This window comes from Athene noctua, chromosome 4, assembly GCF_965140245.1.
Source record: "Athene noctua chromosome 4, bAthNoc1.hap1.1, whole genome shotgun sequence".
NCBI lineage: Eukaryota > Metazoa > Chordata > Aves > Strigiformes > Strigidae > Athene > Athene noctua.
In genome coordinates, this window is record NC_134040.1 from 10,395,370 (window position 1) to 10,411,689 (window position 16,320).

At 36.2% G+C, this 16,320-nt stretch overlaps 1 protein-coding gene across 2 annotated transcripts in view; it reads left to right on the forward strand.

Moving 5' to 3' along the window:
- The window catches only part of FAM193A (family with sequence similarity 193 member A), a 78,956-nt gene that overhangs the window by 28,727 nt on the left and 33,909 nt on the right, over window positions 1-16,320 (forward strand). For both annotated transcript variants that reach the window (XM_074904403.1, XM_074904404.1), the window contains exons 2-7: window positions 3,355-3,420; window positions 5,940-6,185; window positions 8,524-8,690; window positions 8,977-9,144; window positions 11,843-12,077; window positions 15,271-15,395. In XM_074904403.1, coding sequence (XP_074760504.1) covers window positions 3,355-3,420; window positions 5,940-6,185; window positions 8,524-8,690; window positions 8,977-9,144; window positions 11,843-12,077; window positions 15,271-15,395 — 1,007 coding nt within the window. The remainder of the gene's footprint in view (window positions 1-3,354; window positions 3,421-5,939; window positions 6,186-8,523; window positions 8,691-8,976; window positions 9,145-11,842; window positions 12,078-15,270; window positions 15,396-16,320) is intronic.

Below are 16,320 nucleotides of genomic sequence, written 5' to 3' on the forward strand. Positions count from 1 at the left end.
ACTTTCTTCATACTTTCTGGTACAAGTTATACTGTGCCAAGATGGTGCATGACTTATTCTCCAGAAAATTAACATTGTAGAGAGGGTGAGATAATGTAGCAGCAGCTTGCAAGAAAAACAGTATTTCCATATATCTTTTCCATTGTAAATAACATTTATAGAAAGAATGGAAGGATTTTCACCCCCAACCTACCACTTTCCATTAGGGTGAAGAATACATGCAGAGATTCCCATGTTCCTGATCCAGGTCAGCCTTCCTTCTAGCACTTACCTTCAAGAAATAAGTTTTTAAAACATGAAACTTTAAAACCATTGGAAAGGATAATCAGGTCTGTAAAAATAAGTTTTCTTTATTTAAAAGAAAAGTTAGGGTTGTCCAGAAGTGACAGCTGTCTAGCTTGTCACTTCTACTTTAAATCTCTGCACACAGAACTTTATCAGTCTCTGCACACAGAACTTTATCAGTCAGCATATGGCCCAGTAACTAGATCTTGTTAAGGTCCTTCTGCTGTTCTCCGGTCTCTTTAGTATATGAAAAATTTAGTGCTATTAGTTAACTTTGTCATCTCGGGCACTTTCTTGCTACGGACTTCGGATAACTGCAGTTTCCTAGTTTTCCTTTGAAACTTAAGAAATAAATACTAAAAAACCACCCCAACATCTTCTGCTCCTCTAGTACTGGTGAAGTATAAAGCAAGCATTAACACACTGAAATTATTAGTGCAACTATAATGTCCTTGAGCTTCTTTAGGAGTCTTGGCTGGATGTCATCCGCTCTTGGTGGTTTGCTTATTTCTGAGTTGTCCATTTGCTCCATACTTTTTTCCTAGCAGTGCTTTGCTTTGAAACAGATCCTCTAATGCATCTTCCATAAAGAAGCCTTTCACTGGGAGAATATCTTTAAACTCTTCCATAGAGAACATGAAGATGTGAAAAATAAATCTGGTGTTTTTGTCATGACCTTAGCTTGTTTGAGCATTTTTTTAATGCATCTGTTTGTTTATTTTAACATTACAGATCCTTGCTCCTTAAGTGCCTTGAAAAAGTATTTAGTTGTAGATTTTGTACTTTTTTCCTCCTTCACTTAAATTATTTGCAAGACTCATTTTTTTTTTTTTTCCCCTCTGTTTTTAGCTTGCTATTGTTTGAGCCTCATTTGGACAAATTCTACAAGATTCTTATAATGTTTTCTCTAATAAGCTATTTATCCATCTCCTTCCCTTGCATGTCATGTTGTTATTCACCCTTACTTAAGTCCTTTATGTGATTTTTATATTTGCTCTAAGGCTCACATACAATGTCTTAATCTCATTGCGTACAGACACTTAACTTTTGATGATTCTCTTTAAGTTTTCTCCTATTTATCCAGTTCCTTTCTTTAAATTTCTTGGTGATTGTTCCTCCTGTAGGTATTTAGGTTACTACAAAATTTTGGGGTGTTTACACTAATATTTTGAACCAAATTCTGCACAGTGCTTAGGATCAAGAGATGCCTCTTCTTTTGTTAGTAGCATGACAACTCATTCTATGAAGCAGTTGCTCCTGATGTTTCAGTATTTTGTCTCGGCTGTGACATTTAGTGGATAACGGAAACCTCCCACTGTGTTTCTTTGCTTTTGTAACGTTTCTGACTCCCTTCAGCTTGGTCACTCAGCATTTGCATGTTTAAATGTGACAGCTCCTGCATTTCTTGTTATCACTATCGTGAACGTAAAGAAGGTAAATGCGCTCCCTTAATGACCAGGTAATATTTTTTGATAAAGTTGTCTTTTTTAGTTTTTTCAAAAAAATTTTTTTTGAGCTGCAGTTAACTATTTCATTCTAAACTTTCTTACTGGTTTCTCTCTTCCTGAATACATACGCATGCCAGTAAATGGTGGACCTCCAGTACTGGAGGATTTCTCTTTTTGGTGAAGAACACATTTTTATTTTTAATTCAAAAGGCCTTTTATTTTTTCCATTTTTTGGAAAATGGCTGTATAAAAATAGGGAACTTGTTCCACATCAGCATTTTTGCCCCCATGATTTTAGATTTGAGATGCTTGACTTTGCATATGATGGTTTTTTCTTAAATAGCTACTCTTGAAAGTTAGCATAGGGTGTATGTAAGTGAAGTTGTGTGGATTCTTATTTCTGTCTTCTGTAGCAATGAATTGATGATCACTTTATCCTCCACTTCACCTTTGAAAAAATCTTGCTGAAGGCAATGGCTCTGGGGTAATCTCACTGGCTCTGTAAAGCAAGCAGTCCATAATTCTGGGGAGGTGTAAAACTGAAAGATGCTCCTTTTGTACTGGAGGACGCTTCAGTTTGAGAGGTTTCTGGTTTGGTAGCAGGGTAAAAATATTTTCTGAACTCTAAATCCAACATGCAAGATGTGGGGGTGCCTCATTATATAGGCTGGTTTTTATTGCAGCCTTTAGAGTAGTCTTAGAAATATTAATGCCAGGCAGTAGTAGGTGGAAAACTGGAGAGCAAAAGAAGGCTAGTAAAAACATGTGAAAGGTGGAAGAGAGGCATGAGGTAAATTATACCTGAAATCCAAGAGATAAACCAGTGCTTAAGAAGAGGGAAGATGAACAATAAAATAATTGGCTGACTTTGTCCCCTCTTCCTTTTTTTTTTAAAAAAAAAAATCAAGTGCCTTTTCAAGTCCGTGTGATCTAGGGCTCTTCATTGAATTTGTATTCTGTTTTAACTTCACTCTTGTTTTAGCATCCTCAAATAATGTTGTATGAAAACACTAGGGGCTTGTGAAAGGCACTTCACTGATATCTGGTGTAGTCTCTTTAACGCTTGTGGAGAAACATGGTATGGAAGAGACTTCTGAGAGGTTTCTGTGTGAATTATAACCTGGGGCAGGAGAAAGGCTGCTGTGGCGGAATAGCTGAATGCCTTTTGGAGGCTTGCTGTGGAAGAGTCTTCCTGGTTAACACTGCATATTTTTCTAAGCGGTATTGTATTCAGCTTTCAAAAGGCAAGAATCTTTGGTAATTGTCTCAATTCACAATAGAAGTTTAAAAGCTAAATGCAAACAATCCAATACAGAAGGAAAAATGTAATTTTGCTTATGACTTCTCTTTTTTCCTGTATCAATTCTTTCATCTTGGAGTTGCTAATAAAACAGCTATAGTGCAAAATTTTAAAATACATAAATTATAAACTTTTGCGTCTGTAGAACTCTTATTACAAAAGAAAAAGGGCTTCTCATATCTGCAGTCAAACAATTATTCAAGTTTCAAAAGCTGTTTTATCAACCCTAAGATGCAGAGGAATGTTTTGGTTTTGCATTTTTTAAATGCTGTTTTAGCATTAAACTCAACTATTGTAATCAATGTACTAATTTTTTTCCAGGTTTCGCTAAATGGTACACAGTTTACAGACAGTTCTGTTGGATCAGAGTTCACAGGTGTTTCTCAGGTATGTGCAGACAAATTTTGTGCATGTATATGATAGCAGAATTACTTAGTAACAGGAGAAGGTATTAAACAGTATTAAAAGTACTAGCGAATTCTTCTGAAAGATTTCTGTTTGAGATTGGGACTTGGCTAGCTGAAGTCAGTTTCTGATGATTTCACTATTCGAGCTTCAAAAAGCAGTGAAAGCTACTATTTCTAAAGTAAAACTATTGTTATAATAAGCTTGAAATTGGACATCGATGTAAAAAAAAAAACCCTATGCAATTTTATGGTAATAAAGTTATTCTTGGAGATAAATCTAAATACATAGCAGAGATGCAGTTATTTCTGTTCTGGCTTGTCCTACTTCCAGCTTTCATTTATGAATGTTATAGCTGAACATGTTTGAGAGAAAAAGTGAGACTGGGTGTTTTCTTTCAGAGATGCATCACACATTTTTTTGAAGCCCAACTAGTGGAAAAATATCTTTTCTCAAAATGTACACTTTGCTCTGATTACACTGAAGACGCATACTAATGTGTATATAATTCCAACCTTAACTAATCCAGGTAGCGTTTACTGGTGGTCTTGAAATGGTCACATGAACAGTCATTGTGTTCATTATCTTTTAAATAAATAACTGCAATTCATAGTTTCATTTCAGTATGACAGAGCCATAACAGGAATCTGAGATGCATATGGTCTAGACTTCGTACAGGTTCTGTCAATTTTCTTTGAAAATTTCTAAGCAATTTATTTATTTCTTAGCAGTTGATTTGCGTTGTGGTCTAGGAACCAGGTGCTTTCATTTGAACTTCCTATCTGTCATGGATATGGGCCCAGTTGGGAGATTACTCTTGCAAAAGAGTGTCAGTTAGGTTGTCTTAACTTCTGAACTTCTACGTTTTTGTGTTCTGCTTTTCCTACTTGTTGGAAGATGTTCTGCAGATGATGTTCACAAGAATTTGCCTGCAATAGCTATAAAGATGTCATTGTCATTCTAACAGAGACTTAATCTAGCTTCAGAAAAACTTATTTTAACAAGGAAACTTTCAGGACTAAGGAGATGAGCAGCCATGGCTTCCTGCATGCAGGGGCTTTAAGCATTAATAAGATCTGAAGTTAAGTGCGGGTCAGCCAAGAGGAATGTCTAATTTCAGAAGTCTGTTCCTGCTTGTAGAGCCAGTAAGGGGATGGTTCCAGCCTTTCAGGAGGCAACATGAGTCTTTCCTCATAAGAATATTTTCTGAAAACCTTCATTAGACACCTGGAGAAAATTGTGTGTTTTTTTCTTGCCTTGATGCTCAGTTGTGAGTTCTTGAAGTGCATCAGTAAAGATGTTCTTAGTAAATCTGTTAACTTAAATTTCTCATGAACTTCTGAAAGATGAGAAGTTACTTGTGGAGATGAATTCAGTGTCTTTTTGATGTCTAGAATTCTCAGTTTTTCTTTCTATATTGCTGAGTGTCAGTCTTGTAGATGCAAAGAACACAAAAAAATCAGAGTTTGTAATGCTGTGCTGTTTTTCTTCAGATGTCAGTAATAGGGAATTAAGTTGTTGTTACTGTGAAGACAAGAAGAGAGTTAGTGAATTGTGTTACAGTTTCAACTAGTCCTTTGCCCTAAATGACTTTTTACCTGTGGAATATTTAAAGCAATATTTTTGTTAGTGTTGAGGTTGAAGCAGTATCTAGAGGAATGCTTGAATGACTTATTTAAGTTTGTCTTTCCTTTGAGAAAGATTTTAACTCTTTTGAGGCTTACATAGAAGATCTTGCTAATTAAGGCAGAGCTAGACAAATCTGTGATTCCGCCACTACAAGATGTTTTGTTCCATTCATTATAACTTTGCTTATGTCTTGTAAAGTTGGGTTCTGTTTGACTTGTGCTGCTTGACATGTTCTTAAGTATCAATCTTGGTGAATAATCAGCATCTCGTGGCTGAACCATAATTTCAGGCATCATAGCATCTTGGAAAAGTTTTGAACTGCCTTTGCCCTCATAAGTTACCAAGCCTACTTTATTCCACAGCCAATAGTGTATTTTAAGACCCTACCAAGGGTTTCATTATAAATATAATGGAAAAAAAAAGCTTTTATTAATTAAAAAATTAAGCTTTTATTTTCTGACAAGCTTGGCTGAAAGTGTCTTTGTTTCAGTTAGCATTGAAAAAGGAGGTGACGCAGAACTTTGAAGAGCAGTTATTTTCCTTTTTATCCCTCAGAATGACAACAGTAAAAGGAATTGTACGATCACTTTTTTATTTTACTTACTAGATTATTGCATGTAGTCTGAATTATTTTAGAGGGGAAGGCTGTAGTCAATACTCCCTGAAAACATTACTTTTAAAATGGGAATCAGAATTGTTTGCCACGTGGATAGCACTGCTGTGTTTGATCTTGGGACACTCCAAATAGTTACTATTTAATGATGACTGTTAAAATAGAGGTTGGGTGTTTTGGGTTTTTTTTTAAATCTCAGAATAAGTTTTTTCTGGTATGTATTTGGTGAATAACCAATTATTAAAACATTTCTTTCTAGACACCGTTTACCTTTGGCTTGGGCCAAAGGGCACCATATACAACTGGCGAGCATTGTCTTCTTTGTAGAAGTGAACGAAAAGATACTTCGCTTTCAGAGAGCGGAATAAAAAATTCTAGCAAAACAGCACTTTCCACATCTCCAAAAGCAAACAATATGCTGCATCTTCCACTGTGGGTGTGTCCAGACTGTCGAAGAACAGTCGAAAAGGAAGAAAGGCATGCTACAATAGAGCAGTCTCTTGTGGTAAGTTGGAGTACTTCAGTTCAGTAGACTAAGGAGGTATGTTGTTATGGGCTGAATGCTACTTTGCTTTGGAAGCACTTAAATGCTTAGAAAGTGTTTTACGAAAGTTTGAGTGAGTTTTCCTATGAAGTAAACTGAACAGGCAAGTTGTTCAAAAATGAGGAGTTCTGATAAAGAGTTTTGGATTTTTTGAGTAGAGCAAGGCTTGGATTTGTTTCTGGCTGGGGTTTTGCCCTTTCAGTTTATTTCATCTCATACTTTCACCTTTTCTCCTTTACTTAAATTCTGTTTCTTCTACTTTTACTAATGCATCCTTAATGATTACACATCTTTTGATATTTTATCTGCTCATGTGTACTACCTCCCTTTGTGAGGTAAACTATCTGAATTTTCCTTGTTCTTGCAGTAGTGTTCTTGAGTCACTGCACTTGCACTGCCCCCTTCCTGTATGAGTCTGAGTTTTGTCGTCTTTTCTTGCCTGTATTTTTTAATGAAGAAGCACAAGTTTGCATAGTTGTGCACATAGGAGTTCCTTTGTTTTAGCACTGCAAACACTGATTTAATACATGGTGCTACTATCTCAAGTTGTGATTATTTTCTAAATTGTTAAAATCTGTTTTCAAATGAGAATTCAGTCTCACTTAAGAGCTGTGCTCAGTGTAGCAGAAAGATAAAGAGTTCGTTGACAGGTCCAGCAAAACCCCATTAGAAGTAAACTCTGATGCTATACTGCAGAACCAAATCTTCACAACTCATCTAGGAAGCCACACACTTCCAATATTTGGTAGTATTATAGATTCCAGCTGACATCTTGTAGAGAATTAACAAACTGTGCACATGCCCATAGGCACATACAAATTTTTATTTCAGTAAACAATCAGTGTTAAGAAAGATTGTCTTTGTATAGCATATGTTGTTAAACTCATGTTAAAAGTACAGTTAACGTAGTTTTCTGTAAGAAATATTTGAGACTATATCACTTCTATACAACTAGTGTTGACTGATATTCTTGCTATTAACAAGGGTTGGTAAAATTAATCAAAAGAAATTACATCTAAGGGAATTATACTGGTAGTCTGATGGTAAACACATCCTAGAAAGTTCAAAACTCATCAAGACTGAAGCACATTACTATTCATTTGAGTCAAAATTTTTTACTTATTTAAGCTCTGTTTTGATGAACTAGTAAAGAAAGTAAGTGTACCGCAAGTGCAAGGAAGGCAGGATTTGCTTTATAAATATTTTGTTAAGTTAGAGATACTCCAGTTAAAATAAAAATTGTCAGTATTTTTTAAATTTTGCAACTGTTTTCTTATTGAAAGAGGAGTTTTTAAAAACAAACAGCGAAAGGATTTTTCAAGTTGGGAAGCTTGACTTAAAGCAACTAAATGGATTAGTTGGCTAGTCAAATTAGAGAAACCAGCTGGGGAAAAAAAGCAAAATGAGCTAAAACAATAATGTTAGCAGTCACTACAAGCCAGAGTGTAAGTGGTGTTTGCAGTAGATGCTCCTGTGTTTAGGTTGCTGTTGCCCTCAACCTAGCATGGTTTGCCTCAGCGTCATCACCAGTAGCTGGTCTTGCTGTTGGCAGCAAATGCATGCAGGTTTGTTTTGACCTGCATCTGCATCCTGCTCCAGGATCTGTGGTGAAGCTCAGAAACTCCCTTCAGTCATGTTCCTAATGTGGGAAAGGTCTCTGCCTCATGCCACAGAAAGCTGGCAACCTGGGGAGGGTGCAGGAGGGAAACATGGTATGTACTTGTGCCTGGAGCACAGAGAAGGGAGAGAAACTGGAATCCAAAATACCAACAGCCTTGGGAGAGAGGTTTGTGTCGTCTGCTAGTACTGAGTAGCACTGTACACAGCAGAGAGCATCCATTCCCAATGACAGCAGCTTCCTAACATCCATTACTATGAAACAGTATGTCTGGCTGTTACAAACAAGGAGATTTTATGCTTTTTGCTAGAAGGGATTGTTGAACTATAGAAGTCAAACATACTGTCAAAGAGACTGAAGAGATGTTACTAGTTCATGATTAATCATGGAATGCGCAAACCTACCTTTAGCTTAGTTCATTGTTTATGCTGGAGTACATGAAGGTGATAATTATAACCAACATACTTTGGTTATTAGAAATGAAACTATATTTACTTCATTGGTTTCCTCAGTCCGTATCTTGCATTTATTGTGCTTCTTGAACGTACATTCTTTGTGCCTGATTGAGTGTCCTCCCAAAATACATTCAGCACTAATTATTGCCACATTGGTATTTGCCTACCTCTTTACATTTCAGATATCTGTTCTAAATTGAAGGCTACCTGTATTTTTTCCTTTCAGAGCCAAGACTTCCTTTTGCACATGCCCCTTGGAAACAGTGGATCACAGCAGGAATCTGTAGGAGGAGGAAGAATAACTGTTGGTGCACAGACAGTGCCTGCTGCAGATCTTAGCAATTCCTCTCCTTCAGACATAGCATGCAACTGTGAGGCGTGTAATGAGCGCAGGTAAGAACTGAAATCAAACTCAACAATGGTGCCTGTAGTCAGGCTGTCAGCAGCGTTGTGGCGTATTTGTTGGCGCATGCTTAAACTCTTTAAACAGGCTATCTGACAATAACAGTAACTTATGGATGGCAGCTTCTATCCAGTTGCATACTTTCTTTCAGGCATGTACTTTTAGGCGTTTTCAGATGTACATTGTTTCTTCTTAAGAGCATCTTCAGAATAGTAGGAATCAATACACCTATGCAATGTACAAATAGAGAGTAATTATTTTTGTCCTTATTTGCAGAGAAAATTCAGCAGAGCCTGAACGTGAGCCTCAGCAGCTTCAAAATTACTGGTCAGAAGTAAGATACATGGTTCGGTGTATATATCGCCAAGCTGGGACCCCTTTGGCAGATGACCAAGACCAGTCTTTGGTACCAGATAAAGAAGGAATGAAAGAGCTGGTGGATAGGTATAGCAGTTTGAAAAATGCCTATTAATTGCTAAGAGGATTTTTTAAGATTAGTTTTTAAGTAGTTTGGAATGTTGCTTTTTAATCGAATGTTATTTACCCTCTGTAAGTCTGATTGCTTGGAATGATTGCCTCTGCACTAGAATGAAAAGTCAGAACAGTCAATTCTATTTCATACAGGATTTTTAAATGCTAGATTGAATGCATGGGAAGCTATTAAATTCATATGGTGTTTGCAATATTAATGTATAATTATGGAAGGGTCTCAAAATATTTTTCTTCAGAAGACCTTGAGTTTATTATTAGTAAGTATTGAGTATTATTAGTAAGACACTGGTTTGAATTGCCCCACATGAAATCTTACTTTGTCGATCTAAGCTGGGTAATTACAGTGCTCGCATCTTACTGTAGTTGTAACAGGTAGAAGAGACTTTTTCAAAAGAAAAAAAGGAAAAAAGTGGAGTTTCATCTCAGTTTCTGCCTAACTGAAGGTGTGGTCAAGGAATAGTTGATCTCCTTAATATATTAAGGTCTGACAAACTGTAGTTCTTATGTGGAGTTTCTAGTTGAAGCTAAATTCTGCCGAGGTAAAAAACTTCTGAAAGATTATAGTCACCTAGCATTGTAGTTTAGATGACTATACCTTGAATCAGCCTTGAAAGATAATTAAATAAGCATATTGCACTTCTGTTAAATAAAAACTGAGCGTTTGGTTTTGAACATGAGTTGTGTAAATGTAGAGTAATATAGAATGCCTCCCTATTAGTCACACTTTGTTTATTTAAGTGATCAAAACATGCAGTGTAGGTTTTGAAATCAAAGATGCTTAAATGTTGCATAGTGTGTAGGTAATTAAAACTGAATCACTGCTAAAATGGTTGTTGATTTTTATGCTGTTTAATGGAAAAATTTTGGAAATTGGAACACGTACTGTGTGCCTTTCTTATGTACTTGGGTGCTTTGATTTCTCTAGAACTGTTTTTCACTTTTGAGAGATTAAAATACAAAGGCAGAAACAGGATCCCAGAGAAGGAAACCTTTAATGTCAATATGATTATTGTTCACTCTTGTTCCTTATGGCCTCCAAAATATGACTAAAATTAAGATACTGAGTTTGAACGGACACCAGTGTGTCCAGTCCGTGGTGCTAATGTCATGCAAAATTTAACAAAGCTAGTCAGTGTAGGTATTGAAAGTGTAAAAACAAAACAAATCAACTAACCAAAACAAAAAAACCCAAACAAACCATGTAGGTAGCATGCCAAAAATCATGCTGTGTCCAAGTAACTGTGTTTAAAAGGCAGAAATTCCTAATTCCATGCTCAGATCTGTTAGACCCAGCTGGCATGAAGTGGACTACCTGGTTGTCTTACTTGAAAATAAATAGTGGTGCCAGTTACTGTCCCTGCTGTATGTTGGAGCACTTTATGGCAATATGATAGTACTCTATTTTGTGAGTGAGGGCAGAGCAGGGACTAGATAGCAGTAGACGTTTATTCATCTAATTCTTAAGTACTTATCTAATCCCTTTCTTCTTCCCCACCTCCCTGTGCTGTAAAAACCCTGAGGCAAGTGCTTAAACTTCTCACACAGGACATTAAATAGTATGATTTCACTCTAAAGTGCTTCAAAGCAGCCATTGTGTTCAGTTTTCTTCTGTGTGAGGTGGTTCAAACCCATGTCTTGCTTCCAGGAGAGTATCAGACCTAGCCAGCTGTATGCTGTCCTTAGCAGGAAGCCGTGACCCTCTTTGAAGCTGTGTTTTACAGTGACAAGTCTTGCAGGTATTGAGTGGCTGAATAAAGTGCATGGAAGGCAATGTGGTTCTGAATCTTCAATGTTAGTGTGCTTCCCTGGGACAAATGTGTCTCAAATTCTGGTCCCTATTCTAGATTTTAAATAAAAATAATTTAAAAAAAAATAATTGCAATCATTCTAAATGACTGGTGTAAGTGCTACTTCAGTAGAGCATCCTAAGTCACATTCCTTGAAGGACATTCTTTGTGGCCGAGTGAACCCCACACCTCTGCTACACAGTGGCATAGATTTAATAAAATCTGCAAAAAAAAGTCGTTATAGAAAAGATCTGCTACTTGGAGTAAAAAACTCTCAATGAAGGTGAGAAGGAGTTTCATGAATGAGTGTCTTAAGCTTGGTAAATATATAAAATGTCATCTTTCAGTTCAGCTTAACAACAGAGGGTCCCCCAAAGCAGTCACCAAGTCCAGTCTGGTTAGTATATATTTAAATATGTTCTGGCTGCCTAACAGATAGCTTGAAGTAAATTGCTGTTTTCAACAAGATATTAATTGGGCCTAGAGCTGGCTGCTCCAACCAGGACATATATTAGGGCTGTGTGTAAGAACACAGAGAAGTTGTAAAGAAGGTAGCCTAAAGTGTCTAGGTGTCTGTAGCATTGTATGCAAATTGAATAAAGGGTTTTTTAAGCTCACAAGTTGGAAGTGAAATACTGCAGTCCTAAATAAGTTTGTCAGGTGTGCAAGCATCCTAGTCCTAAGATACTGTTCCACAGTGTAAAAGTAGGGGACTGGACTGTGTTCTCCCAGATTTAAGGTGGTTCTGTGAACACCTAGCCATTGCTTCTTTTTGATGACAATGATGGTAACTGGTAAATATTTTTAGGAAAATGAAGATTGATAACACACTTTCTTTTGTCATAAATATTCTAAAAATACAGGCTTTGTGAAAGAGATCCATATCAGCTTTATCAACGGTTGGAACAGCAAGCTAGAGAATATGTGCTTGAAATGAAGGTTCGTCTGCTCAGACACTTGTCACTGGGATCTAAAGTCGCATCAACATTAGCAATACAAGGGCCACCACAGGCACATCAGTTCATCTCACTCCTACTTGAAGAATACAGTGCACTCTGTCAGGCAGCATGTACAATCAGCGCCTTTCTGGTTACTCTGGTAAGACTGAAAAAGTAACCTTTGTGCTTCTGCTTGCTAGGGGTAATGCCAGCAGAGCTGTTCTGGGCTCTTTCAGGTGTCTTCTGTGGTTTGTGAAATACAAGGGGTTTTTGTGTGTGCTTGTTTGGAGACAGGGAGATTATGAAAATGCAGATTTAATTCTTCAGAAATGTAGATTAAGCATCTCTTACAGCAAAATGTTGAAATTATCTTTTTGTAAAGAAAAAGGTGGGATGTTGTTTGTGGCACTTATTCTGAAACTAATCTTTAAGTAGATCTACAAGATTTTAGATAATGCATTTGAAAATGTGTGAAAGACTTCTCTGTTAATCTTTAATGGTTTCTTGACAACGAAATTTAAAGGACACAAACTTTATGTGTATCACTAACTTAGATTGTTTCAAGGTTGAATTTTTCTTTTCTCTTGTAAGCAAGAATGGCTGCTTGAAACGATGATCTCCTGCCTTGGAATTAATGTGCGATGTTATCTATTATTTCTGAAATTGTTGCTATTAAATGCTTGTTTTTTCAGCTGATTGTGGTGTTAGACTTGAGATTATATTGTCAAGTAGAAAATAAGCAATAGCCTTAAAAATCTCTGCTTGAATAACTATCATGAGTGAGTAATACAGTAAACAAATTCTGTAATTCTGTTTAAGGGTTGAGGAGGTTATTAATCCCATTTTTCTAATAATCCTTTCCTGTACATCTTTTGTTAATGTTCTTATCCCATGCATCCCTTTTCTTGTGTAAACTTTGTGGGGAAAAAAAAAGTGGATAAACTGGTAAATTGGGTTTTATTGCCAATTAGCTGAAAGTGACTGTCTAGGTATATAAAGAGAAGAAAACAGTAGTCAGTAACAAGACTATGATGGCCACAGGTGAGAAGGATATAAAATGGAGGGGAAGCAGACTGTTGTTACTGAGGTAGAACTGCTAGTAAAATTGAATTGGCAAAGCAGGAAGGTGTTTCTATTGAGAAACTTGAGCATATCTGATGCTTTTTTCTGTTGTCAGTGCTCTGTATTTGCTGTTGTCTGTATTGTTTTCCCCAGCTTTCTCTTAGATACAGATGTGAAGTCATTACCATCTCCATTTTATTGGCTGCTTTTAATAGTCATCAAGTCTCTAACAAGGTGCTTGACAGAAGATTACTCTTCAGGTTGATTTGCCTTGGAATTTAAACTTGTTCGGCTGAAAAGCAGATGGATTACAGTACAAGTGTTAGCTTTCTCAAAGTGGATCTTCCAGTAATGAACTTGTTAGTGCCAGAATTACATAGCTGATCAGAAAATAACCTTGTAAGATTTTTTCCACTAGTTATTATTGTGAACTAGTAGTCATGAAAACTTAGTAGGTGAAAGAGATTGAGGTAATGGTCATGATGAGACAGAAGATGTTTGAACTTCCTAATCTACCCCTTTTCTGCCAAAATTCAAAGTAAAATAAAAATCCTATTCTAAAAAAACAAAGCATAAGAAAACACAAAATGGCACAGATTTTTTTCCTTTTCTTTCTGGAGCCCACTAAATACTGAAAATGTTGTTCTACTAAGCTGAAATGTGATAATGTAGCATATTGCCTCTTGTCATACATTTCATAAATGTATTAAATAACATTTTTATTAACTAGAGTAGTATGTCACAACTTTCAGTATAGATAGTATGGTCACTAGCCTTTTCAGTGTGCATGGTTGTTTTCTTTTAAGATACCAATGCACTATGGAAGAATGAATCTTTTTAACTGAAGTAGGTAAAAAGCAGTCAAGATCTCTAAACCTAGTGCAGCCTTCCTTTTAAAGGTAAAAGCTTCACATGTAGCATGCTATACAAAGGCATGTAATGCCTTGAAGCTCCACCTGTGAGGAACTAATTTCTCAGTGAAATTATGAACTAACAAAGTTCAAGAGCAGGAACTAAAGCTTTGTGCCCCACCAGGAGATGACAGATTATACTGGCAGCAAGCTGGAAAGACTGAGGTCAGTACAGAAAAACCCTTAAGTACACAGTATAACAGACCAGAAGGGAAAACTTACTTGGTATTTCTTTGCAAGAAATATTATGATCTGTGCAATCTGATATACAAGATTTTGTAGATAAGTGTTGACTGTTTTGTTCACAGTGTAATATGGAAATTGCTTAGAAAATCAAACATTCTCAGTGTTGACCCTTGAGAAATTATTAGCAATCTGTAAAAATCTTTAAAATACTTAAGACATAATATTCCAAGTGAAAGGGTATGTTTCTTGGGCATTTCAAGAAGGGTGGGTGGTGGGTTTTTAAAAAAGAGTAAGAAAACTCCAAACTTCATTCTCTTTTCAAATATTGATAGTCTCATGATTAGTTCTGATACAATACGTATTTGGTTTTTAACCGGTTATGCTTAACAAAACGTGGAAATTCCAGAGTATTCTGGTATTTCTGGGTACTCAAGGTTACAATGTGTAGAGCTCACTTGCTGATCTGATAGCCAGAACGTTTGCACTTAATTTTGCTGTGTGGGCGAGTCCTGGTACAGAAAACCCGTGTACTGCTGGCTATATGTGGGAAAACTTACTGTCTTGAAAAATTATTATATTTGTCTTTGATTCTTATGTTTTGATAATAATAAAGTTTTAGGCCTTGAAATTGCATACAATTATGTGTTAACCTCAAATAGAAAAGCATTCTGTTTACTAGAAAATAAGCTGTTGGACTTGTGTCTATTTAGAAAATTTCATTTTTGAAGCTGTACTTGGAGAGAACTGTTTACTATCTTTATTCAAAACTGACATAAATTGTAGCTTGCCTTCATATATGTCTGTTTTTATTAGATAAGTTCAAAGAACGGAAGACTAATCAGAAATACAGTTGTCAAGAAAACCTGAGGATAACTGGTTCAGATAATAAAATACACCTTTCAGTGCAGAAAAGAATGGGAGCTTTCAACAGCATAGCTGATTTTTCTTTTTGTTTCCTAATCCATGACAGTTTAGAATAACAAACAATGAAGCTATGGTTATTTAAGTAATTAAAGAATTACTTAAAATCTAAGTTTCTGGGTATTAAAACTGGGTAAGATCTGAGCTGGATAATCCAGCCTGTAGGTTGGAAATTAGATTAAAAAAAAAACCAAACCTTGCTTCAGACATAATTGTGCTTTTGTTTTTTTTCTACCCCTGGCTTATTTCTGGTTTCTTTTGGTTTTGTTATAGGAAAATGAACATTTGAAGAAATTTCAGGTGACGTGGGAATTGCACAATAAGCATCTGTTTGAAAACCTGGTATTTTCTGAGCCACTCTTGCAGAATAGCTTGCCAACATTGGTGTCACAGCTAAGGTAGAGTTTAACTTTGCTTTTGTAATTTAAAGGAGAAGTGAAAACCCATGTTTGCAATCAGAGTGTTTTAAAAAAAAAATTCTCCACTGCTTCTACAATTTAATAGGTAAAAATCCTTGTTGATCTGCTTTGAGAACAATATTGAGCAGGCTGCTGTCATAACTTGCTTGTCAGAAGAATTACTACTTAATCTGCTTGCTTGTACGTTACCTAGTAAAATGACAGCATCCTATGAAAATGCTGATGGTATGACTGAGTAGTACTGTTTTCACTTGTCAGCAGGCATTGTTACTGTCTTTAAGCTCTACAAGTGAGTTAAAGCCTCAATGCCATTGTGCTTCCCACAGTGTACAGATAACTTAATTTTGGACTTCTAAGCAATCTTTTCCTTGGAGAAAGCAGAAGAAACAAAATCCCTTGCTATATGTGCTTGTAGGTCTGATGGCATACTGCTTTTCTTGGGGCTTTAAAATGTGTATTTTGTAGGAAGGTTCCTCTGCTTGTAATTTGTGTACCTGCAAAGTGTTTGGGTTTTTAGGGATTAGTTACTAATTTATAGAAATTATCCTAAGTCCAAACATTTTTAAAGTACAGTTATGGATGGTTTGTGTTGCCCTCTCAATGTTGTTTCTGATGAATAGGGTTTTATGCTCTGTGTACCTGTGCTTCAAATGTATTGTCTTGGGTATTTTTCCATGGTACAAGAGCAGTTTGGTTAAGTCTGTCACAAGAGGTGTTTCTCACAGTGAATAAAGAGATTTCTGATGAGTTCTCCTTTTGTTAGTAGATACTAGAAAGGTAAGCAAGGAAAGGGAAGAAAGCTTAATTATCATTAGGCTCAGCAAGAAGTCTAAGGTCCCTCAGAATAACTTGTCTAATTGGTTTACATGAAGCTGGATTGGTACTGAAAATCTTTTCTTTCCTT